Here is a 26,095-nt window from a genome sequence, read left to right as displayed (position 1 = left end):
AAGAGGTGGATAACTTAAGGAAAAAGTCAAAAGTAAAGGACGACTTGTAAGGGGACAACGCACTCTGATGAGTGGGAAAAGTGCTTTAGCCTTGTGATTTGGCCGTCGGTACACACAACAAATTCTTTCGCACGGTTTTAGCTCAAGGCCTTCATTATTCGCGCAACTTCCTCCTGCTTGGAATGCCTTTTATCTAATTACCGCACCACTCTTTTCTGCCTAAAGTCTATGCAGTCTTCCTTTCACCTTTCCGGATCTGCTCCGGGATTTAGTATCTTGGGCCTTAGTTCTCAATGAACTTTTAAAACTGCTATAACATTCTCGTTATTTTGTTGTAAGGATTGGGAACCACATTAGATTGTCATGTCAGTTCCATGGGGCGTGACCTAGCACTTTTTGACTTTTGGTGGCCCCTCTGCCACCCAAGCGGGCTCCAAGCACCTAGGCTCTCAGCAGTCGCTCAATAAATATGTGGAGGAAGCAATTTTTATTTTATTTTTTTAGCGGTTGGGGCGCTGTGGTTCTCTCCCCCTGGCACCCCTTCAAGCAGAGATCCTTGAACTACCTTGACCAGTGACCTTCACACAGACCTGCAAAAAACGTTGGCAGAGGATTTCACATTCCAGAGCCGCACCAGTGGCGGGGCGGAGCGGGTCTCGCCTGCTTTCCGGGTTCGAGGGAACCCCGTCCTCCAAAGTCCAACCCAACCAGACACGTGACTGCGGGTAGGCGCTCAGCGCTCCAACCCGGCTCCGCCCCGTGCCGGACCCGCTGCGCCAGAACCCGCCGAAGGACTGAGTGGGCAAAGGAGCGGACCGCACAGCCAATCGTACTTCTTTGTGCCCGGAAGGGGCGTGTCCTGGGCGGGTCAGTGACCTCGCGGCGCGGGATTGGTGGGTTCCCGCGAGGGCCGCGGTGGCGGGAGTTTTCGGATGTGTTGGCGGCGGCGGCCCCAGCAGCAGCGGTTGGGCTGGTCCTGTCTGCAGACCTGGGCGGTGGAACCCGGAGGCCAATCGCGCAGGGTCCTCAGGCTCCTCTCTCCCGACCTGCTGAGCGGCCGCCTCGTCCCTGCCCGGAGCTGCGAGGAAGATGGATCGGCACCGGCCACGGCTGCACCACCCGCCGCAGGGCTCCGCCGCCGGGGCCCCCTACCCCTCCTCCGCCTCGCTCCGCGGCTGCCGGGACGGCAGGGTGCCGCGCAGGAAGGGCCCCCAGCACCCCCCGCCGCCCCGCGGCCCCGAGGGGCCTGGAGAGAAACGCCCCAAATTTGTAAGTTTCACGTGGGGCCGGGGTGGGGCGGCTCCTGCGGGTGACAGTCCCCTGCCATTTCTCTGAAGCGGGCGGGCCTGCAGGGCCTGGGGGCTGAGTTTTGTTCTAGTTTCCAGCGCTGCCAGTACTTTATACGGCGGCACGGTTCCTTCTGTTTGGATCCTCCGACATACACTGATTATTGTGTTGCCCCGAATTTCTCAAGGCCGTTCACAGGTTTATGTATTGACGCCTTGTAGGTGGGTACCCCTAGCATCTGAGGGTAAGAGACATATCAAAGTGAACTTTAGGTATTTTTTCCTGCTTAATATTTCAATCCAAGAAAAACGTTTTAAGCTAGATACAATTTTCCAAGTCGAAACAGCTCGTTATAAAACTTGGGCGGGGCCATGCGGTCATCGCTAAAGAATGTTCCGGGTGGAAAGAAGTCCAAGTTTTTGAAACTCGCTATTCCGATTGCTGCCCGTATTCACTGTAACACCCAAGGGGAGTGTCTTGTAAATCTTCTTGTTGATATCAACTAGTGGAAGAATAGGCAGTGGTGACAGTTCGGTGTGTGTTTCTGTGTAAATAAGTGACTTAGAGTATTGGTAGAGTTGGGTTGAGACCAACAGGATTGAAAATTTAATACTGACCCCTCCATTTTATTTAAGCGTATGGAAAAACATTTGTTTTATTCATAGGTGAAATTATCAGTACAGAATGTGCCTTCTGTGAACAAATAAATCGTTAGGAATTTAAGTTAGGATACACAGATTAGAAAATAAAAATTTGTGGACGAGGAGTGACTTGCTAATTATAACAGTTAAAAGTGATAATTGAGTCAAACTGGGCGCAGAGCTCTGAGATGTAGCTGAATACTGGCAATGAGAGACAAGATGGATTAATTATGCTAAATTAATCATCAAGATGCCCAGAGGAATGGTGGGATTTTGCAGGAGGATCAAATGTATTGTTGATTGTTATTTGACAGAGTTGAGGAATAAATAGGATAGGGTTAAAATGGCAATGAAACATTCTACCCAATATGAGAAGAATCCAATGGGGCAACAGCTGTTCTTCCTTTAATAGTTTGCTCTCTTGGTTAAAAAGTCATTCCATTTTGTCTCTGACTCCTGTGCTCCAGAATACACACGGTGTAAGTTTCTGTGACTCCTTTGGAGCAAGGATGTAATGAAAACAAAACCTAAATTAATGTCAGGTGATTTGGATTCAGTAGTCTGCTGTTTTTCATTTCTTAGGTGTGTGGAAAGGGTTATTGTGAAGATGAACAAAAACAATATATTTAAGCTCTAAAACTAATAAACATCTAAAATAGCGTGTTTTTAGATAGGAGTCTTATTTGAATAATGACTCCATAATTAATTTAGAAGTAATTTGGGCCCTTTATAATCTCTGAAACTAATTTAGATTCTTTTTCAAAAAGATATATTTTTATTGACTTTAGAGAGGGAGAAAGAGCAAGAAACATCACTGATGAGAATCATCGATTAGCTGTCTCCTGCGTACCCCCTACTGTGGATCAGGCCCTCAACTTGGGCTTGTGCCGTGACCTGGAATCGAACTGTGACCTCCTGGCCATGATGCTCAACCACTGAGCTACACCGGCCGGACTAATTTAGATTCTTGCTTACATGGTAATGTAACCAGAACCAAGGTTTGACTGTCTGCCCCCTGAAACTAAACTCATGAGACAGATGCTAGTGAGAAAGGGAGAAAAGGTTTTATTCAAGTGTCAGTCACCTGAGGAGATGTGGGACTCTTGGCACAAAGCTCATCTCCACATCTTAGTGCAGGCAGAGGTTTTTGTAAGAAGGAGGAGGGAAAGCAGAACAAAGAAATCAAGGGGAGGGAGTTGAAAGGTTCTGTGCATGCAGGCCAGCACAGTCCATTCTGATAAGGATCTCACAGCTGGTCAAGTAATGGTTTGGTGTGCGTCATCCTAGTTCTCCATCATCCTGCTTCTATGGTTGAAACTCAGCAAATCTCCGGAATGTCGGGCTTTGTATCTTCTGAAGTTAGTTCTTAGGATTCTTATACAAACATGCCGAGTTAGAGTTAGCATTTACAGAAACAATGTCAAATAAATGGTGGGGTGGGTTACAGTTCCCACTGCTACAGTTACTTCTTTAGATATATTTTCCATTTCACTAATTTTGTTGTCTACTATGTCTAATGTGTAGATTGTTTTATTTGAGTTTATCAATTATTTTTTATTTCTATAAATTTCATTTACTTCTTTTTCATATCTGCCTGGTCATTCTTCAAAGTTCTGTTCTTATTTCTTTAGGCCTTTCTTACTTAGCTCTTCTTCCTTATTTGACAGTCCTGGTATGTGCAATCTTTGGACTGTCTACATTGACTTGAACTCAGTGGTGGCTTGCTCTCTCTCCTGTGCTTGTTGATCTTTTTTTTTTTTAATTAAATCTTTATTGTTCAGATCAGGGGTCCTCAAACTACGGCCCACGGGCCACATGCAAATACAAATATTGTATTTGTTCCTGTTTTGTTTTTTTACTTTAAAATAAGATATGTGCAGTGTGCATAGGAATTTGTTCATAGTTTTTTTTTAAAACTATAGTCCGGCCCTCCAACGGTCTGAGGAACAGTGAACTGGCCCCCTGTTTAAAAAGTTTGAGGACCCCTGGTTCATATTATTACAGTTGTTCCTCTTTTTCCCCCCATAGCTCCCCTCCACCCACCCCTCGCCCTCACCCCCCTCCCCACTGTCCTCATCCATAGGTGCACGATTTTTGTCCAGTCTCTTCCCGAACCCCTCACACCCCTTTCCCCCCCCAAGAATAGTCAGTCCACTCCCTTTCTATGCCCCTGATTCTATTATAATCACCAGTTTATTCTGTTCATCAGATTATTTATTCACTTGATTTTTAGATTCACTTGTTGATAGATGTGTATTTGTTGTTCATAATTTGTATCTTTACCTTTTTCTTCTTCCTCTTAAAGGATACCTTTTAGCATTTCATATAATACTGGTTTGGTGGTGATGAACTCCTTTAGCTTTTCCTTATTTGTGAAGCTCTTTATCTGACCTTCAATTCTGAATGATAGCTTTGCTGGATAAAGTAATCTTGGTTGTAGGTTCTATGACACCTGTGTCAGAGGTGACACGTGAACTAATTTTTTTGGTTGATTTTTCTTTGTTATATGGCAGTTAAATATATAAAATAAATATCAAAAATATAAGTCTTTGTTTTACTATGGTTGCAAATATCAAAAAATTTCTGTATGTGACACGACACCAGAGTTAAGTTAGGGTTTTTCAAAATGCTGATACGCCAAGCTCAAAAGGTTCACCATCACTGCTAGTCATTAGGTCACCTAGTTGCCTGGGCAGCTGCTTTTGAGTAGGACAAGTAATGTAAGTTGTGACTGGAGTAGTGATGATTTGGGTGTTTGTATTTTGCATACTCTACAAAGCTGCAAGCTGGTCCTGGCTTAGTTTAAGACGGCAGGAGTTCTGAAACCCTGCCCCCTGAAACCCTGGTTTACTTTGAGCCCCAATAAAGCAGACAGATCTTTGTTTTCTACCGAATGTATAGTTGTGGGCCTCAAGTTACTTTTGAATTGTGTATAAAAGTTTATAGTATAGGACTGCTCCCCATAGATATGTGTAAATAGTAGAGATTAGTCTATTGTAAATGGCTCTACAATGAATCAACTGCTTTTGGGCTGTTTATGAACTAACCAGCTTGCCTTCTGTAGAAAATAGGTAAGCAGTGAGTATTGAGATGCTGGGATAGTTACTAGGGGACAGGATACAAACTCGAGGCTGAGAGGACAAGACAGGTACCCAGGTGAAGACTGTAAAAGTAGATAGAATTCAGTAGGGCCATTAAGCTTGGTACCTGCCCTAGGCCACACCCTTAGTACCTGCACCTGCTTCCTTTCTAGAACAAAACAAAGCAGTTGCCTTTCAGTGATATGGGCACTCCATTCCCACCTCTCACTACTCTTAGAGACACATGGTACACACAGCAGCGGCCACCAGATCCAGAGTGAGAGCAGGATTTGTGGCTTCTGAGAAGTCTCTATCTCTAGGATGTGGGACAGTCTTTTGAAAGGAGGCCTGTAAGTTTGGTAACCCAACTTGGCAGAGTAGCTCTTTTTAATTAGGAATATCCTTTAAATATCCTTTACAGCCTTTAGTGTAAAACTTTCATCTAATCTTATGGTTTCCATTGAATAGGTTGTTAATTATTGCTTAATTATATCATTACAGTTTTGGTTGTGAGAGATTTTTCACCCTGTCCATTAATATCTGTATGTCTGCAGTGTTTGGGCATCATTAGTAATAACAGTTATGAGTGAGTCAAGCACAGTTTTAGGTGATTTACAAATATCAACTCCTTTAATGCGTACAACAATGCTATGAAGTAGATTATTGGCTTTGTTTGCTGGATGGGAAAACTGGGGACAGAGGTTAAATTGCTTTAGGTGACATAGCTGCCAGTTGGTGAGACTGGAATTTGAACCCAGGCAAATTGTCTTTGCTCTCCCATGCTCTTGGGAGGGAGTTTTAATCTCTACTGCTCCTTTTCTCATTCAGGAACCATTAACAGTAGTTAGTAATGCCTTTAAGGAATACAGAATTAGCAATTTCCTGGTTATAGGCTGTTTGTGAGGGTGAAGGGGTATTATGTTGGAGAACATTTGTTTATTGTACTGAGAATTTGACTGTAGTCAAAATCACAGTAGGCTTGAAGAGATTAGGACATGCTTGCCTAATTGCTTTGGGTTTATTTGGAGGCAGCTGTGGCAGGCTGAATAAAGACCCCTACCCCCAAAGATATTCACACCCTAATCCCCAGAACCTGTCAATGTCCCAAAAAAGGACTTTGAGGTATGATTAAATTAAGGGTTTAATAATGAGATTATCGTGGATTATCAAGAATGGGCCCTAAATGCAAACTTGTATCTCTCTATATAAAAAGCCCATGGCCTGCCCTCGCCGGTTTGGCTCAGTGGATAGAGCATCGGCCTGCAGACTGGGGGCAGGTCCTAGGTTCAATTCAGGCTAAGGGCACATGCCTGGGTTTCAGGCTTGATCCCTAGTAGGGGGCATGCAGGAAGCAGCCGGTCAATGATTCTCTCTCATCATTGATGTTTCTATCTCTCTAACCCTCTCCTTTCCTCTCTGAAATCAATAAGAGTATATTTAAAAAAATAAATAAATAAAAAGCCCGTGGCGCTAACGCTGTAAGGACCAAAGACCTGCGCGGGTGGGCGGGGCTGTGAGTGAGGGAAGGTGCGCTTGGGTGGGCAGGGCCATAGGATTTCGGGTGCTGGTCTTCTAGTATCCTTATAAGAGGGAGGCAGAGGAAGATTTGATCACAGAAGAGGAGAAGGAAATGTGACTATAAGGCAGGGATTGGTGTTGGCAGCCACAAACCAAAGACGCTGGAAGGGACCAGGAACCATTCTCCCATGAGCCTCCAGCGGGAGACACTTTGATTTCAGCTCAGTGAGTCTGATGTTGGACATCTGGCCTCCAGAACTGAGGGACACCATTTTCGTTTCAAGCCATCAACTTCGTGATAATTTGTCATAGCAGCATAGGAGACAACAGCAGGCATAGCTTCCAGGGTGACCATGTTGAAAGGTTTAGTTTAACAGGTTAAAAATGTATGTTGCAGGAGAACAATTAGACTCACTTAAATCTCTTTCTTGTAGTGTTTTACTTTGGAAGGTTTGTGATTTGCGAGAGTATAAGATAACCGCAGTTTGGTCCTCTGGAATAACAACAAGAACTATCACTCATATTGGTCTGCTGTATCATTTAAAAAAAAAGTTTTTGTTTATTTTAGAGAGAGTGGAAGGGAGAGGGAGAGAGAAAAATTGGTGAGAGAGAAACATCTACCAGCCTCCTGGATGCCCCCTACTGGGGTGGAGCCTGGGCGGGCATGTACCCTGACCAGTAATTGAACCTGTGACTTTCTCGTTCATGGGACAACACCCAACCAATTGAGTCACACCGGCCAGGGCTGTTGTGTCATTTTCATAATTGCTAGAAAGCTGAGAAAAGATGGAGGTGATGTCTCTGTGCCCTTTTTTGAATTTTCTTCTTCTTGGAGTCTGTAGCTAAAGTGATGTTTTCAGTTGTCCTAGAGTTAATGAGTCAAGAATTGGAGGTAGTATTCTTTGTTGAAGGCTTTAGGCACCTGAGTTTTATTCAAGTCATATTCCACCTAACCCAGTGGTCAGCAAACTGCGGCTCGCGAGCCACATGCGGCTCTTTAGTCCCTTGAGTGTGGCCACGAAGTTTCAATGGCACTGTACGTGCGCATCCACATGTGGTATTTTGTGGAAGAGCCACACTCAAGGGGCCGCAGTTTACCGACCACTGACCTAACCCATCAAACACTGAAACTTTCATAAGGTAAAATTATTATTATTATTATTTTTAATTCTCACTTGAGGCTATGTTTATTGATTTTAGAGAGAGGGGAAGGAAGATATATAAAAATATGTCCTAGTAATATATATATACATATATACATACATATATATATATATATATATATATATATATATTTTTTTTTTTTTAGAGGCCCGGTGCACAAAATTTGTGCACTGGGGGGGCGGTGTGGTGTGGTCCCTCAGCCTGGCCTGCGCCCTCTCATGGTGCAGGAACCCACGGGGAGCAGGCCTAAGTCGGCAGTCAGACATTCTTAGCGCTGCCTCAGAGGCAAGAGAGGCTCCTGCCACCGCCGCTGCGCTTGCCAGCCGTGAGCCCAGCTTCTGGCTGAGTGGCACTCCCCCTGCGGGAGTGCACTGACCACTAGGGGACAGCTCCTGCGCTGAGTGTCTGCCCCCTGGTGGTCAGTGTGCATCATAGCGACCAGTCATTCCACCGCTCGGTTGATTTGCAGGTTGGCCTTTTATTATATAGGCTATACTAGGAGCCCAGTGCGAGATTCGAAATCGTGTGGCACTGCCCACTCGCCTGCAGCCCTGCCTTGACACCCAACCTCTCCATGTAGAGCTCCAGCACGCCTGGCCCAGCCCCCAAACCCTCTGGCCTTCTCTGGCCGCTTCAAGGCCTGCCCTCAGTCCCTCAAGTTGCCTAGGGCTGGTCCCAACTTCTCTAGCCACCTCCCTGCTTCCGCCCTGTCTCCAGAGCAACGCGGCGGCTCAGCCCTGTCATGGCACTGGAGGAGAGCGTGGAAGCCTCCCGCCTGCTGTGCTGTGCTCCTTCCCTTGGCAGGTGGGCCACGGGGCACTCAGAGTGCAAGCGGTGGGTGGTAAAGGACTGGTGAGGAGGGTGCTATGGGCCTTCACCCTTGCCCTCCCCAGCACGGGATGGTCCCGCCTCCGGGCGCCTCCCTGCTTCTGCCCCGTATCTGGAGCAATGCCCCAGCTAATATGCTGATGACCTGGTTGTTACCGTTACAGCATATCGACCATTAGCATATTAGCTCTTTATTAGTATAGATGTGTGTGTGTATTTATATGTATATTTATATATATGGATATGAGAAAGAAACATGAATCTGTTGCCTCCCATAAGCCCCTACCAAGAATCAAGCCCACAACCGAGGTATGTGCCCTGAGCAGGAATTGAACCCACAACCTTTTGATGCTCCAACCAACTGAGCCACCTGGCCAGGGCAGGTAAAATTATTTTATTCAGGCCAGTCTTCTAGGTAAATTACTCTGAATTTTCCCAGAGTTAATTTTTTTTTTTTACTTTCTGTTCTTCCTAATAGAGACTATGAAGTTTTTTTAGTCTTTAATATATGATTTTTTTCAAAAGAAACAATTATATCAACTGGGTTTTGGAGAGTACAACTAGCTGCTGAAAGTAGATGATATAGTATTTATTACTTCTGGATTACTCTGGACCTTTTCTTTGTGGGTTAAAAGGGGTGGACATAGGGATGATTTCAGATTTAGAGCATGGCTTAATTGCTTTTTTTCAAAGACTCATGTCTTTAATTATGAAGCAAGCAAACTGACATACATTTATTACACTGGCATCTCATTTAGTCTGGTAGCAATTGCTTCTGAACAGATGTTACCTGAAACACCTTTGTGTAGTTGGTAGAATGCTAAAATTTGTCATGTTTTTATTATTGTTGTCTCAAATTAAGTCTACTTTATGGCATAACTTTATTGCTGTGTCCTAGAATTTTTATATATTTATTGCCTTATAAATTGGATTTAAAATTGGCTTTTTATGTACAATGTAAATTAACATGTGTATAACTTGTTTATGCTTGCAGAATAATGCAAGAAAAAACTGCTACGTATTACACTACTGTAATTGTCTTTAATTCAGCATATAGTATCCTCCAAACTAAGAGTGAAATGAATGCTACAGAATATGCTTACCATCACACTCTACTTGTTTATCTCAGAAACTAATTTGACTTTTAGATCTATAAAATATAGATTAAGCATAACCTTTTACTTCATGGGATATTAAAGATCAAAGCATAGTTTTCTTTGAACAGGATCTTTAAAGGTAACTTTTCTCTCACTAGCAGTATGGTGGCATTGAAATACCTTACCATTGGGGATCATTTTCTCAAATAGCAAATCAAATCATTATTATTAACTTAGGGGAGAATTTTAAGAGTTTCAATAAGTTAGTTTTGGTGCTAGAATATTCAGGTTACTAGCTAATTAATGAAAATTACTTGGAAATGCTTGCCATAGATTTTATTCTGCAAAAAGACCCACTGCCATCCTTTCTTACAGTTTTTTTTTTTTTTTTTTTTTTTTTTTTTTTTTGGTAGAAGAGGCATTGTGAATAACATTAATGAGCATTGACTTATCCCACTCTTAGGACTTGAATCCTAGCTATTTCACTTATCAGTTGTGTGAACTTGGGCAAGTTACTTAACCAGTCTCGGTGCCTCTGTTTGCTCGTGTGTAAAAGGGAGTTGGTGGGAAGATTAAAAATTAATGTGATGGGCCTAGAATAGTAAACTCCATGTAAATTTTGCCATTTATAGGATTGTTGTTGTCTTCATTAGTAGTAATAGTAGTAGTATAATTTTTGTCTGGAATTCATGGCACTGGGAATACTACATTGAATATTTGAATAAATTTCTTAATGCTAGAAAATCTTAATTGGGCCAGGCTTTTTTTCTCATGGTGTGGTGGAGGCAAAGTCATTCTGTTCTCAGTTTTTATTCTAAGGAAGCTCATACAGCTCTGGAACTTGGGACCAATGAGACTCACAAAAAGAAACCTACAAAGGACATACCTCAAATTTAGGAAAAAAGTCTGTGATATTTCAGTGTGGACTTGAATGAGAATAAAAATGTTACATATATTTGTATGTATAGACATAAAACTACGTATAACTCTTTGTGCTTATGGCTTTTCATAATCATAAGATCGAAACAGATTTATATATACACTCCAACACAACAGTAGAGGCAATAAAATTCAAATGAACAGTAACATCAATTTAATGTGATTGACAATGATGTTCAGCTGAAATTGTCAGTATTGGATTTAATAGTGGAAAGATACATATGATTTCCTGTTTTCTTTTTGTCATCTTGACTCTTGGCTGGAAATGGAATCCCAGGGGCTGAGGAAGCTAAGTACAGAGCAATTAATCCAGGCACTCAGGCCTGTCTTCAAGCATCACGGGCCTTTTCCACAAGGTCTTGACTTGAGGCTGTGCGTGAAGTGTGAACACTTAAAAGCCTGTTTATGATAAAAAAAAATAGCCATATGTAAACTTTTTTTTTAGCAAATTGTATGAAATTGTTGAAAAAAGAGCAGAAGGAATCAGAGTCAAGATTACAAGCATCTATATTTATTTTTCTCTTAAGTTTCCACAGCTCTGGGAACATGGTTCCTTGAGTAGTGTTGTTTTGGAATTATGAGCAACCGTTTGGAACTGAATACTTCCCAAGTGGAGGAGGCTTGTAAAAACCTACGGGGCATGAGGCTGTTGTTTTTGGCCTTCCCCTGTCACCATATCGGTATACACCCAATGCAAGTGTGGCCACCCATAGTGCCTGCCAGAACATGGTTGTAGAGTGGTCATTCAGATTGTCCAGAATATACTTACATTACTCCTACTGTTTAAGATAATTCTGGGGAAATGCACAATTTAAAAATTCTTATATAATTGGAGAGTCTGTGGAAGGGTTCTGCAGGCCTCAGTTTGAGGAATCTGGAGATGACTTTAAATGAAGAAGTTAGAGGAGTATTTGAACCAGGCAAAGGTTTTGCACCTTCAGTCCTTTGTCTAGTGATGGATTAAAAGTGATTAGTAAATATTTAGGATGTATCAATGTGCTTCAAAAGAGTTTACTTCTAAGTAGTTTTCTGAGGATAAACATTTTTCTTGCAATCTTTAAAATATTTTATTATAATAAAGAGGTATAGAACACTATACACTAACCAATAAGCTTCAGAAATGAAACTTCATAAATCCTATTGAAATTTTCATTTTTCTCCCTTCCTATCAATATTTCCTCGTAATCTTTGCTTTTCATTTCCTTGAGGTAAGGGCTTTTGAAAAAATTTGATTAGTTTTGTTATTGTTTTAGTTATATCTATCTCTTTTCTCTAAAAATAGATCTGTGGATGGAATTAATATACAATATCTTTCTATCTCTCTCTTTGAGCATCATAGCCCATCTTAAATACATTGAATCCTAGTTCCCTCTTCCTTTCAAGTATGTTCTTAGGGCATTCTGTTTGCTGAGGGACTTGGGTATATCCAGGTAGCTGAGACCCTGGTCAAACCAACACGGGTCAAAGATAGCTAACTGCCTGTTCAACTCTCTTCAAGGAAATTATTGCTAATCCTAGGTCATTCTAGAAGTAAAAAAAAAAAGAAAAAAAAAGTGCATGATTCTTTTGTGTTTATGGTATATAATTTCTTGAAACTCTTAGGTACATGGGTTAGTCTAATTGTAAGATCCATAATACTGCGTTTATTTGGCTAATTTTATTATGAAGTATCTTCTCAGGATGTGGGGAGTTTATCTTGTTATTGCTACATTTTGCCAAGGTGGATGTTTATTTGTGCATCATAAAATGCAACTCTGTAATATTGAGTTTTTAACTAGGAACTGCAAATTGATGACATTAATTATGGACTGTATCATATTATTAAGCTGTTTTTGTTTATACCTTGGGTAGAATGCAATATATAATGGCAATTACATTCATTTCAAATAAAAACTTTGACAACCTGAGAAATGAACATGAAAAATACAATGCATATAATCTGCAATCAGGAATTCAATGTGATAGTTTAATTTCTTTATAGAACGTGATGTTCTTCAATTAAAACCATGTTCTAACTTAGCCTCTCTTCTGTTCCTATTAATATGTTATCTGTATTCTGCTTTTGGTTGCTTTATGCATGTGGTTGTAAGCTTTTGGGAATCACTTTCTTGGTGGTGTCTGGTATAGGCTTGAGCTTATAGTAGGAATGTGAATGCTTGGTTAATTGAAAATGTATGTAAAATTACTCTTGTAACCTTACACCTCCTGGTTCATTAATCAATCTATTTATTATTAATTTAAATTTAAATCTTATTGATATACCATAAATGTCTATTTCTTTTTATAAAAGACTAGTGACCCAGTGCACGAAATTCATGCACATTAAAAGGAAATTAGAGGAAATATTTTAATATTGCTATTTGCCCTTTCTCTATAATAGAAGTGTCAGAGATGAACGAAAATTAGTAAAATGTATATGAAAATCTTCCTCCTGTCAGAGTTTGGGGCGCGCCACGGGAACCTGAGTCAAGTCCCTGCCCACCCATGTGCACCTCAAAATCGCTCGAGACCCAGACCCAGCCGGCCCCACCCGCATTGGGCTAGAGCAGCCATGGGCAAACTACGGCCCGCGGGCCAGATCAGGCCCATTCGGCTGTTCTATCCGGCCCGCGGAGCCGAAAGAGCGGAGGGTTCTCTTGCTCTCCCCTCCACCCCTTCACCAGCAGCAGTGTTAACATGTATTAGCTCACACAAACACTCCATCCATGCTTTTGTTCCGGCCCTCTGGTCCAGTTTAAGAACCCATTGTGGCCCTCGAGTCAAAAAGTTTGCCCACCCCTGGGCTAGATACAGACCCGGCTGGCCCCACCCCCGTCACACCCCACTGGGTGGGGGGTGCAGCCTCAAGTTGCCTGACCTGGTGCCAGGACGGGGGGTGTAGCCTGAGGTCCCCTGTCAAGCCCTGCCAGGCGGGGTGCAGCCTCAGGTCCCTGCAGATTGCTTGTTGAGGCTCGTTATGGGAACTCGGCCTCCGCTGTGGGCGCAGCCATCTTATGTTATAGAATCCCTGCCTCTGCTTTGGGTGCAGCCATCTTGACCATTATGGCATGACTGTCAATTTGCATATTCCCTCTTTATTAGATAAGATTTCAGTGGTGGTGGGTGAGGGCATAGACCAGTGATGGCGAACCTATGACATGTGTGTCAGAGGTGACACGCAAACTCATTTTTTTGGTTGATTTTTCTTTGTTAAATGGCATTTAAATATATAAAATAAATATCAAAAATATGTCTTTGTTTTACTATGCTTGCAAATATCAAAAAATTTCTATATGTGACATGGCACCAGAGTTAAGTTAGGGTTTTTCAAAATGCTGACACGCCGAGCTCAAAAGGTTCGCCATCACTGGCATAGACTATATCTGGGTCATTGGGGAACTGAGTTTGCCAACTCAAGCTCCTCCAGGGACCTGGCTTTTGAGCCCCACCCCTAACCACTGTGATAAAAAGGGCTTGGGCTGGATTAAAATATGTCTGTATGTCCTTGGGCAAATTAACTTCTGTGTCTCAGTTTTCCTATTTGTGAAAAGAAATAGAGAATCACAGTATCAACACTTATAGATTGTTGTGCGGATTAGTTGAGGTAGTGTATGTTACAGTAGCTTGGGCAGAGTACCTAGTAGTGTGACAGCTATTTTTATTTTATTTTATTATTATTTTTTTAAAAATATATTTTATTGATTTTTTACAGAGAGGAAGGGAGAGAGATAGAGAGTTAGAAACATCGATGAGAGAGAAACATCGATCAGCCGCCTCCTGCACATCTCCTACTGGGGATGTGCCCGCAACCCAGGTACATGCCCTTGGCCGGAATCGAACCTGGGACCTTTCAGTCCGCAGGCCGACGCTCTATCCACTGAGCCAAACCGGTTTCGGCTTTATTTTATTTTTTAACTAGAGGCCTGGTGCATGAAAATTTGTGCACTCAGGGGGTTCTCTCAACCCGGCCTGCACCCTCTCGCAGTCTGGGAGCTTCAGGGGATGACGGCTTAGGCCCACTTCCCCCGAGGAGTGGGCCTAAGCCGCAGTCTGGCCTCCCTCTGTGGGAGTCTACCGGGTGGGCCAATCAGGGGATGGCACCAGCTGGAGAGTTGCTGGCCCTGCCCCCCATCACCCTGCCACTGCTGCTGGTCACTGCCGCTGGTTGCTGTCCCCCTCCATCCCCATCGCTTTCCCCTCCGTCTGCCCACAGGCACGCACCTTGGCTGGCCTGGCTCCGTCTGCTTGCTGGCCCCACCCCTCGCCTACTGGTTGTTTTGTTTGGTTGATTTGCATATTATGCTTTTATTATATAGGATTTATTTTTTAATAATTCTTTATTGTTGAAAGTGTTACATATGTCCCTCTTATTCCCCCATTGACCCTCTCTAGCCCGCCCCTGCCCCCTCCCCCACAAGGCCCTCACCACCCCATTGTCAGTGTCCATGGGCCATGCATATATGCATACAAGATCTTGGTTGATTATCTCCCACCCACCCATCCTCTCCCACCTTCCCTCTGAGATTCTGCACTCTGTTCCATGCTTCCATGACCCTAGATCTACTCCGTTTATCAGTTTGTTTTGTTACTTAGATTCCACATATGAGTGAGATCATGTGATACTTGTCTTTCTCTGACTGACTTATTTCACTTAGCATGATACTCTCCAGGTCCCTCCATGCTGTGTGACAGCTATTTTTAGTGTTATTCTTTTGTGGACACCAAAGTAGGGAAGATCCCATCTCTGTAGTGTTGAATTCTTTAGAGTTGGCCATCTTGAAGGGGATGTGACAGGATCTCAGTTATTGACAGCATTTTGACCTTTCTTCTCTTGCTCCTTACCTCCCTCCTCATCCCACCTTTCCTGCTGGACACCTCCATTAATGTGTCTAGGGAATGGACCTTAATTTGAGTGAGGACCACAGCAAGGGGTTTAGTTCTTGATCATAGACCTCCAGCCCCTTGACCTTGCCTCTTTCTTTCTCTGTTAATCTCCTGCTGACATTTGTCCCACACTAAACCTACACTAAACCCAAAAGTAGCCCTGGACTTCCTTTTGACCTAGGATACCTTCCTACTCCTCATCTCCTCAAGCTGACATAAGGCAGAATCCTATCTAATAAAAGAGAAACATGGTAATTAGCCATACATCTGCTACCCTTCCCATTGGCTAATCAGGGCGATATGCAAATTAACTGCCAGCCAAGATGGCGGCTGGCAGCCAGGCAGCTTGAAGCGAACATGAGGCTTGCTTGCTTCAGTGACGGAGGACTCCAATGTTCCCCGCCTGCCGCTGCCGGCCACTGAGCTTGCAGTTTGAAACATTGTTACAAATATAGAAGCTAAACAAAACTCCAGAAACCTGCTTTCAGCCAGCCGGGATCTCAGAGCTGGAGTTGAAACAGTGTTTCGATTGTAGAACCCAAACAAACCAGATACCTGCTTTCAGCAGCGGAGGCCTAAGAGCTGGAGCCAAGCCTCAGAGCTAAAGCTGGCCCATAATAAAAAAAGAAAAAGAAAAAAAGGAGCAGTTGGGAGCTTCAGTCACCCGCCAGCCTGAAAACAGCCCTCAGCCCCTCACCCAGACTGGCCAGACACCCAAGTGGGACCCCCACCCTGATCCAGGACACCCTTCAGGGCAAACCAGCTGGCCCCCACCCGTGCACCAGGCCTCTATCCTATATAGTAAAAGGGTAATATGCCTCCCAGCACCAGGATCAGCGTGACAGGGGGCAGCGCCCAAACCCCCTGATTGCCCTGCGGCTCTGTGTGTGACAGGGGGCGGGGCCACAACCTCCCTATCCGCCCTGCTCTGTTTGTGACAGGGGAAGGCACCCCAACTCCCTGATCAGCCCTGCTCTGTGCCTGATAAGGGGGAGCTCCCCAACCCCCTGATCGCCCTGCGGCTCTGTGTGTGACTGGGGGCGGGGCCGCAACCTCCCTATCCGCCCTGCTCTGTTCGTGACAGGGGAAGGCGCCCCAACTCCTCTATCGGCCCTACTCTGACAGGGGGGAGCTCCCCAACCCCCTGATGAGTCCTGCTCTGTGCGTGACAGGGTACGGAGCCCCAACCCCCTTGATGGGCCCTGCTCTGTGAGTGACAGGGGGCAGCGCCCCAACCCCCTGATTGGCCTTGCTCTGTACGTGACAGGGGGTGGCGCCGCAACCTCCCCATTGACCCTGCCTTGAGTGTGACAGCGGGTGGTGCCCCAACCCCCCAATCGGCCCTACTCTGAGCGTGACTGAGGGTGGCATCACAACCTCCCGATCTGCCCTGCTCTGTGTATAACAGGGGGCGGTGCCCCAACTCTCCAATGAGCCCTGCTCTGAGCCTGACCAGGGGCTGTACCTAGGGATTAGGCCTGCCCTCTGCCACCCGGGAGCAGGCCTAAGCCAGCAGGTCGTTATCTCCTGAGGGCTCCCAGACTGCGACAGGGCACAGGCCGGGCTGAGGGACCCCCCCCTCCCCCCCAGTGCACAAATTTTTGTGCACCAGGCCTCTAGTATCTATATATATATAAAAAGGCAGCTACCATAATAGCCATAAAGACTTAACGACCGGTTGCTATGATGCCCACTGTGGCCAGCGAACTCCCTGATCAGGGGGTGGGGCCTGCAGCCAACCTTGCGGCCCCTCCCCCCTGCCTGCCTGCCCCTGATTGGGCTCTCCCACCCCGATCAAGAGCGGGCCTGCCCCCCTTCATTCACCCCCTCCTCCACTGGTCAGCCATGCCCCGATCAGCCTGCCCCACCACGAGATGCCCGCAGCCCCTCCCCACAGCCGGCCTGCCCCTGATCGCACCCCCCCATCCCAATAGGGGGCAGGGCTGGCTGGCGAATCTCCTGCAGCTCCTCCCCATGCCTGGCCCCACCCCGATCAGGTGCAGGGCCATCTGGGCAACCACCCATGGCCCCTTCCCCAGGCCACTGGCCCCTGATCGGCACCCCCGACCCACCCCAATCAGGGGCGGGGCCAGCTGGCCCACCACCCACAACTCCTCCCCATGGCAGGCCCTGCCCCCAATCGGCCCACCAGCCAATCACCCACGGCCCTTTTCCCCAGCCGGCCCAGCCCTGATCGGGGGGCCCTGATCTGGCCTTGATCAAGGTGGGCCAGCTGGCCAACCTCCGACCATCTCCTCCTCCTGACAGGCCTAGCCCCCATCTGCCCTGATTGGGGCCAAGCTGGCTGGACCTCACCTGTGCACGAATTTGTGCACTGGGCCTCTAGTAAATAAATAATAGAACGTCTGGCCTCCTTGTTCATTTGCCTCAGATCTCCAAGCCTGTAGCCACCTGAGAGGCTTCTCTGTGGCTGAACCAGGCTGCTGCATCCTGGTGGAAACCTCCCAGCTATGTGAACTGATGCCCTTAGACTTCGGTTATACACATGGCCTGCTGATTAGCTGGGTCCTCAAAGATGCTGGATATTAATCATCATCACAATAGCTACCTTTATCCAGCTCCCACAGTGGGCTAGGCACATGTTTTGTCACTTACTCTAACACTGCTTTGAAGCAGGCACTCTCACCACCCTTGCATTGCACATGATGGGACAGAGGTGGGGAAGAGGCTTCGGAACTTTCCCGAGGTGCCCCAGCCGGGAATGAGGAATGATGACTATAAACACAGTCAGCCTGGCTCCAGAGCCCTGACTTTGAATTAGCTCTTGGTTGCCTCCTTTTCCATTTCTCTCAGCATTCAGGCTAAACCGTTATCACTCTCTTTACTCTCTCTATGGGCCTGATTCCCTTTTTGTTGTAAATAGTTTTTTTTTTTTTTTAATTGAAAAAGTGATGTATGCACCTCTTAAGCACAACAGTGTTATAAGTACAGAGTGAAATTAACTAAGCCTTCCTTACAGCCCAGACCACCAATTCAGGCTTTTCCCATACAGAGGTAATGATCACTTCTATTATTTTCTATTGTCTCCTTTAATGATATTCTGTGTGTATGTAAAGCACTCACTTTGTACCCACATGGGAAAATACCACAGCATTCACTTAAAAGATTTCAAGAGATGGTTACCCTCACTCTTGGAACTCACTTTGATCCTTCTCCAGAGAGAAAATAAAGGCCATATTGCTTGAACTTGCTAAATTTCCTGCTATTGCAGCTGTAATCTTCTGTATCTGCAACTCTTCATCTTTTCTTCTCCAGTATCCACAGAAGAAATGTCTGTTTTCCTGAACAAGGTTAATTCCTTTACCACTGTTCCTGACCCAGCCCCACCCCATTAGGAATGTTTCACTCTTGCAGCGGTTCTCAACCTGTGGGTCGCGACCCCTTTGGGGATCGAACCACCCTTTCACAGGGCTCGCCAAAGACCATAGGAAAACATATATAATTACATATTGTTTTTGTGATTAATCACTATGCTTTAATTATGTTCAATTTGTAACAATGAAATTGGGTGTCACCACAACATGAGGAACTGTATTAAAGGGTAGTGGAATTAGGAAGGTTGGCTCCTTCCCATAAGAATGCTCTCATGTCTTCCACTATTAAAGAAAAAGCAGAAGCAAAAGCAAATAGCCTCCCTTCCCCTTTCCCTTGACCCTTTTAGCCAAATTCTCTGAAGCAGTTTCATTTACTCAGTAAATATTTGCATGCTCTTTATATCAAGCATAGCAAGAGTTGTTACAGTTTGAACTTGACTTTGAGAGGCTCACATTCATTCTGGTATGGAAAAAGAGAGGTGTGAACCAACAAGTGTGAAGGTTCCCAGGGAGTCCAACTTGTATAATCTTTAAGAACTCAGATCCCTGCCCTGACTGGTTTGACTCAGTGGATAGAGTGTCGGCCTGTGGACTGAAGGGTCCTTGGTTCGATTCCGGCCAGGGGCACATGCCTAGGTTGCGGGCTCGATCCCCAGTAGGAGGCGTGTAGTAGGCAGCTGATCAATGATTCTTTTTCATCATTGATGTTTCTATCTCTCTTTCCCTCTCCCTTCCTCTCTGAAATCAATAAAAATATATTTAAAAAAAGAACTCAAATCCTGGAGTTAACCAAGGTTTAAATCCTGGCTCTATATTTGATAGCTATGTGATCTTTGAAATTTACTTTTGCATTTTCTTTCTTCATTTGTGAAATGGGAACATTAGTACCTGTATTATAGGTTAGACATGATGATTCAGTGTGTTGTAATGGAGGTTGACACATGAGTACTGAACAGCTCTTATCTTGTTGCTGCTCTTATGATGGCTTTGGTAAAAGGTAGGTGCACCTTTAAAGGAGGGATTCAGCTGCTTCCCGTGGGTTCCTCAACTTTGTCTTTGCTCCATCATTCCACTGAAATTGCTTTGGTGGATCAGTAATTGCCAACCCAGTGGCTGATATTCAAGCTTCATCTTACTTGATTTCTTCACAGTATTAGCACTAATCTGTCATTTCTTGAAGTTTTTGCCATCATGTGTTCTTTTCTTCAGATCTTTGTTCATTCCTCTTCTCACTCTTTCAAATTAGTTTTCCCAAGCACTATCTCTGGTTTTCTTCTCTTAAATCTCCTTTCAACATGAGCACATACTAGTACATTTCTATAGCGTTTTTTTATTGCCTATATCAGTGATGAACTTTCTGGGATGATGGAAATATTCTTTTCTGCCGCGTTTAAGTTGATAGTCACTAGCCACACGTGGCTAATGCTACCAAAAAGCTGAATTTTAAATTTGAATTAATTTAAATAGTCATATGTGGCTACTGGCTAATGACAGACTTTGGCCAACATTCATGTTTAAAGGGACTGCTTGTGGCCCTCAGAGTCTTCCTTCATCTGCAAATCATACTGCCTGCTAATGCGGTGACGATTTACCTCTGCTGGATAACACACACGTATTATTCTAGCTAAGGTGGTGGACTTTGCCAGGCCCATGTGGCTCAGTGGTTGAGTGTCAGCCTAGGAACCAAGAAGTCACTGTTCGATTCCAGGTCAGGGCACATGCCTGGGTTGTGGGTTCGATCCCCAGTAAGGGGCGTGCAGGAGGCAGCCAATAGATGATGTTTCTCTCTCATTGATGTTTCTATCTATCCCTCTCCCTTCCTCCTCCTCCTCCTCCTCCTCCTCCTCCTCCTTCTTCTCTCTCTCAAATCATTAAAAACACATTTAAAAAAAGATGGTGCACTTTCATAGCCTCTGAAGCTATGAAATAGCTTTTTGAATAGGTTTTTGAATAAAACAACATCAGAGATAGGTTTTTGAATAAAACAACATCAGAGATGACAAAAACAGGCATGAGAACACCACATCTGTTAGAATGACTATCATCAAGAAGACAAGAGAAAGTGTGCTGGGCCCATAACCCAGAAGTCAGTGGATTGAAGAAGACAAGAGATAAGTCCTGGCAAGGATGGGGAAAAAGGGAAACTCTTGTGCACTGTTGGTGGGATTGTAAATTGGTACAGTTAATATGGAAAACAATAGGGAGGTTCTTCAAAAATTAAAACTAGAACTACCAGGATCTAACAATCCCACTTTTGGAGATATATATATGTATATATATATATCTCCAAAGGAAATTAAAACTGGATCTCAAAAAGTTATCTGCACTTCCATGTTTATTGCAGCATTATTCACAATAGCCAAAATATGGGGAAAAACCTAAATGTCTTTCAACAGATAAAGAAGGTGTACACACACACATATACTGGAATATTATTTAGCCACAAAAAAGAAGGAAATCCTGTCATTTGTGACAACATGGATGGACCTTGAGGACATTATGCTTAGTGAGAGAAGGCAGACAAAGACAGAAATTAATCACTTAATTATTTAAAAAATATTTATTAATTAAATTGATTGGTGTGACATTGGTCAATATGAACATATGGATATCACTTATATATGGATTCTAAAAAAGACGAACTTGTAGAAACAAAAAGCAGAATGATGGTTACCTGGGGCTGGTGGGATGAGTGTGTTGGGGAGATGTTAAAGGGTCAAAGTTGCATCTAGAAGATGAATAAATTCTGGGAACATAGTGTACAAAATAGTGATTATAGTCAGTAATACTGCACTATATACTTAAAAATTGCTAAGAGACCAGAACTTAAGTGTTCTCATCACAAAAAACGAATGAAATCACACGTGTGCACCTTAAACTTACACAACATATGTGAATTATATCTCAATTAAAAAAAAGAATCAGGCATAGGAGAATTGTCTCCCTATCCTTGCAAGATTTGCAGTCCTCAGTAATTCCCACTAGATTATTAGTGTCATTGGGTACTGTGGCTCACAGCTACTGATGGCCCATAACCCTTATCGACTTGCCTTGTTAGTGTGCTCCAATGGTGCAGTAATCACGAAACTATGTACTTTTAGAAGTCCTTTAAAAAGTACAGGGTGGGCAAAAGTAGGTTTATAGTTGTTTGGATGGGAAAAGCCATACAGGTTATGATTATAATGATACAAGAATAAACGCTGGGTTTTGCATGCTCACAACTGTAAACCTGCTTTTGCCAACCCCTGTACACTTAGGTCATTGCTGGAGAGCCATTGCTGAAGTCTCCTTTGGAGTTGCCAGCTGGACGATTGCCAAGGGCAGTGTAGGCTGCAGCTGTTTGAGCTTGCAGCTTAAATACAGGAATTGGTGTTTGAAAACCTAACTTGTGACCTAGAAGGTTATGTGTTGGAATTTCACCGTGTCATCATGTGACACAGTGGAAGTTTGGTAAGGTATTGGGTTATTCTGTATCTAATCCTGTGTAAGGAGTTATCTCTCCAAATTCTCCAAATTCCCCAAATTCCTTTGGATGATGAGTGTAAAGGAAAGCATTAGGTGAGAAGTCCCTATATATTTTAGTATGTGTAGCCTCAGCAGACAGTTACTTTTGTTATATTACTTTTTGAATCACCATAAAGGGGAAAAATAAGTGACCCAGGCCAATCTCTCCCCTCTGCCCCCATTATAATCTTTTGGATGATAAATTCATTCAGGGCAGGTGCTGTGTTTTGTAAGTGTTTATATGTCAGACTTAGCTTGATATCTGGTTAACTTAGATGCTCAATAACTATATCCTGCTTAGTTAATATTTGTAAAAGAAATGTAAATTGTAATGATATTTTATGCATAATTCTGGGACTGCATATAAGAGCTGGAATTGTGCCCTTTTCCTCTCCTTTGGTGATTTAGTTATTTTTCAAAGTTCTTTGCCTCACGAACAACTCGGAAACGGCTTCATTTCCATTGTGAGTCTTCCTCCCTTGGTCTGTTTACAGCAGCTGTTCCATGGAGCAGTGGGGACGAGGTAGGGAAGGGGAATGAGCCTGGTTTGGGAGTCACAGTGACTCAGGTTCCATTCCCAGCCTGGTCACTCACCACTCTGGCAAATTACTTCTGTGGCACTCGATTTCCTGGTCTCTAGGATGGGGATAATGGCTAATTTATAGGGTTGTTGGGTATATGAGTAATTATGGAAAGTGCTCAGTAAATGTTGATAGTAATGATAGTGAGGAGGGCTAGATCAGATGGGCCCTGAGCGACCCGTTTTGCATCTTGGGTTCTGTGTCAGTAAAGGCCTATTTGGCTTAAAGGAACAGACCCCGTACAGAAGCTAGTTTGAGCTTGAAAAGGGCAATTGTAAAGATGGAGAGGGGTGTCTTCCGGGATCAAGCACAGAAGTGTAACTGGTCCTTATAAGAGATTGGAGCCAAGAACTGAAAGCTGGCTGCTTTTCTCATTCTTTTTTCTGGGGTCATACAGCTTCGTTTTGTTTCTCACTGGGCACTTGCCCCACTGTTGTATCTCTGCATCATGCACCTTCTACTGCTTCAACCTTCACACAACCAAGTCCAGAGCCTCCCAATTCCACATGTATTTATATGCCTCTGGCCTACACAAGAGCAGCTCCTGATTCTCATCTCTGAATCCCAAATCCAGGTTTTGGGGATAGTAAGCATCTGATTAGCTCTGCTTGGGGTTAGTGTTGAGCTCTGCTTCCTTGAGCTGTGGCCAGGGTGGGCTCACCCCCAGGACAGAGAAGCGATCGTGTGCACCAGGCAGGTAAATCAGCAGGTCTACCATATCTACATGTGTGGATTTTTGGAGATGCCTTGATGATAAACTTAGTACCAGAAGACTGAGTTCATGATACAAGCACACAGAGATATTACAGGGTTGGTTCGAGACCACCGAAATAAATCGAGTTTTACAGTAAGGTGGGCCATACTCTTGCTGGTGGAGGGTCTTGCCTTCAGTTTGTGAAAAACACATCTGTGAAGTGCAGTAAAGCAAAGAACAATAAAATGAGGTATGCTTGTAGTTTATCCAATTTAGTGATTTTTAACCCTGGCTGCACATTCGAGTCACCTGGGGGGAATTATAAAACTGCTTGTGGCAGGCCCCAACTCTGGGGATTCTGATTCACTTGGTTTGTGATATTACTCAGATACCTGTATTGGAAAAAGAAAACAAAATTCTTCAGATGATTCTCTTGTATAGTCAGGTTGAAAACCATTGACCTAAAATGTTCCCTACCGTTTGGTAGGCCTAGGTGTTCAAAGAGGAGGGAAACAAGGTCCTTGCCACATTAAAAAGCAAAAGCAAAAGCAAAAAAGCAAACACAAACTGTAAGACAAGCAGTGATCAGTGATCCAAGGGAATTGTCAACAAAAGGGTGGACAGAGGTGGGATTTTTATTTCTTTTTTTTTTAATATATTTTATTGATTTTTTACAGAGAGGAAGGGAGAGAGATAGAGAGTCAGAAACATCGATGAGAGAGAAACATCGATCAGCTGCCTCCAGCACAACCCCCACAGGGGATGTGCCCACAACCCAGGTACATGCCCTTGACCGGAATCGAACCTGAGACCTTTCAGTCCGGAGGCCGACGCTCTATCCACTGAGCCAAACCGGTTTTGGCGGGATTTTTATTTCTTGATGATGATGAAGGTTGACCCACCCTTATTGTAAATTTATATGTGCAGTACTTATTCAGTCTGTCTGCTTACCTCACATCTCAGCTGTCAGTCTCTCGAGGCCCAGGCAACAGGCTGGCCCTGGGAAGGCAATGGAAACTGCCACTGCTTAGAGTTCTCAGCCCCAAAGAAAAATGACAGTACATGAGAGGCTCAGCAGCTGAAAGGATGGTCCAGTATGCTTGACACCCAGCGAAATAGATCTGCTGGCAAAGTAACTGTGACAAAAATCCCTGCCCTCCAGCAGCCCAAGCCGGGGTGAGGGGGTAGGGGGGAGACCTGCACACTTTTACATCAATTACAAATGGATTTGAGTGGATCAGAAAATGATTACAGTGCCCAGGAGACTGTTGGAGGTGGCCGTGAGGAGGGTGAGGATGACCTGAACCAAGGTGGGGATGTTAGTGGGAAGGAAGAAAACTGCCATTTATTAAAGCGACCTCACCACCAGGTGTAGTATGTTGTGCACGTAACCTGGCCTTCTCAAGTAAGGCTCCTAATAAGCCAATGGGGGAAGATGTTCTCCTGGTACAGATAGGAAACTGAAGCTGAGAAGGTTAAAGTGCTCAAGGTCACACAGCTGATCAGTATCAGAGCTGGATTCCCATCCAGGTGAGTTTGATCCTAGAACCCAGGTGGTTTGCCTCTGCCCAATAAAGGCAAGCCCGCATATAAGAATCCCAGGAGAGAGACACTTGAGGTCGAGAGCATTAGGGAACCTTCCTGAAGCAGGCAGCTTTTTGGAAAGTGAGCAGGTGGATATATATCTGGTAACAGAAGGAGCCTGAACACATATTGAGGGGAGGGACTGGGGTAACAGAAAGAGCCTGAACACACATATTGAGGGGAAGGACTGGGGTAACAGAAAGAGCCTGAACACACATATTGAGGGGAGGGACTGGGGTAACAGAAAGAGCCTGAACACACATATTGAGGGGAGGGACTGGGGTACTGAAATAGAAGCCATGGTGGGGGATTTAACCTGGGGATGGCTTACAAAGTATTGGAAGGGAAAGGGCTGTCTGAGAGGGTCCCTGTGGCTAGGCTCAGACATCTGTGTGCCCCTCTACCCCTTGTGTGTAGACCTTTGTGGGAACACTCTTTAGGGCTGACCCTTAGACTTCTGAGGGGTGTGAGGGATTATGTTGCAACTAAGCTGTTGTAATTAACTTTTTATTTCTCACCTTCCAAACATGCTTGGCTATTCCTTCCACCCCCTAACCCCCAGACTAATTCTACATTAAAAAAAACAAACAGTTTTGTAAATCAATAGAATTAACTGAGTTTGTCCAAAAATTGCCTTTGTGAACTTTACAGTGCTTTGGGAATATTTCTAATACTTTCTAGTAAAGGACTCCTGGCAGCTTAACCAAACCAGCCACTTAGAGGGCCCTGCAGGGAAAGGATTACTGGAAAACAGACCTAGTGCTTTCCTTTCCTCAGGTGTATCTTGTGTAATGTGCAGATTCAACTATTATGTACTGTTTAAGTTGATTATTCATGTGTTTTTATACTTAAACACTTGTGATTATTCCATTAGAAGAATAAAAGCCCATGCCCTTAAAATCTAGGGGGACCTGCCGCAGCCTCCCCTTGCCCTGTTTTTTTTTTTTTTTTTTTTTGTTAATCCTCACCTGAGGATATTT

General features: G+C 44.2%; 1 protein-coding gene across 2 annotated transcripts in view; it reads left to right on the top strand.

Annotated features, from left to right (window-relative positions):
* The first annotated feature begins 904 nt into the window (after positions 1-904).
* DIAPH3 (diaphanous related formin 3) overlaps positions 905-26,095 on the top strand; it is a 565,715-nt gene continuing 540,524 nt past the window's right edge. For both annotated transcript variants that reach the window (XM_059684797.1, XM_059684796.1), the window contains exon 1: positions 905-1,269. In XM_059684797.1, coding sequence (XP_059540780.1) covers positions 1,090-1,269 — 180 coding nt within the window. In that variant the 5' untranslated portion in view covers positions 905-1,089. The remainder of the gene's footprint in view (positions 1,270-26,095) is intronic.

This window comes from Myotis daubentonii, chromosome 2 (assembly GCF_963259705.1).
Source record: "Myotis daubentonii chromosome 2, mMyoDau2.1, whole genome shotgun sequence".
Lineage (NCBI taxonomy): Eukaryota > Metazoa > Chordata > Mammalia > Chiroptera > Vespertilionidae > Myotis > Myotis daubentonii.
The sequence above is the reverse complement of the archived record's forward strand: the minus strand, read 5'-3'. Positions and strand labels throughout refer to the sequence as shown.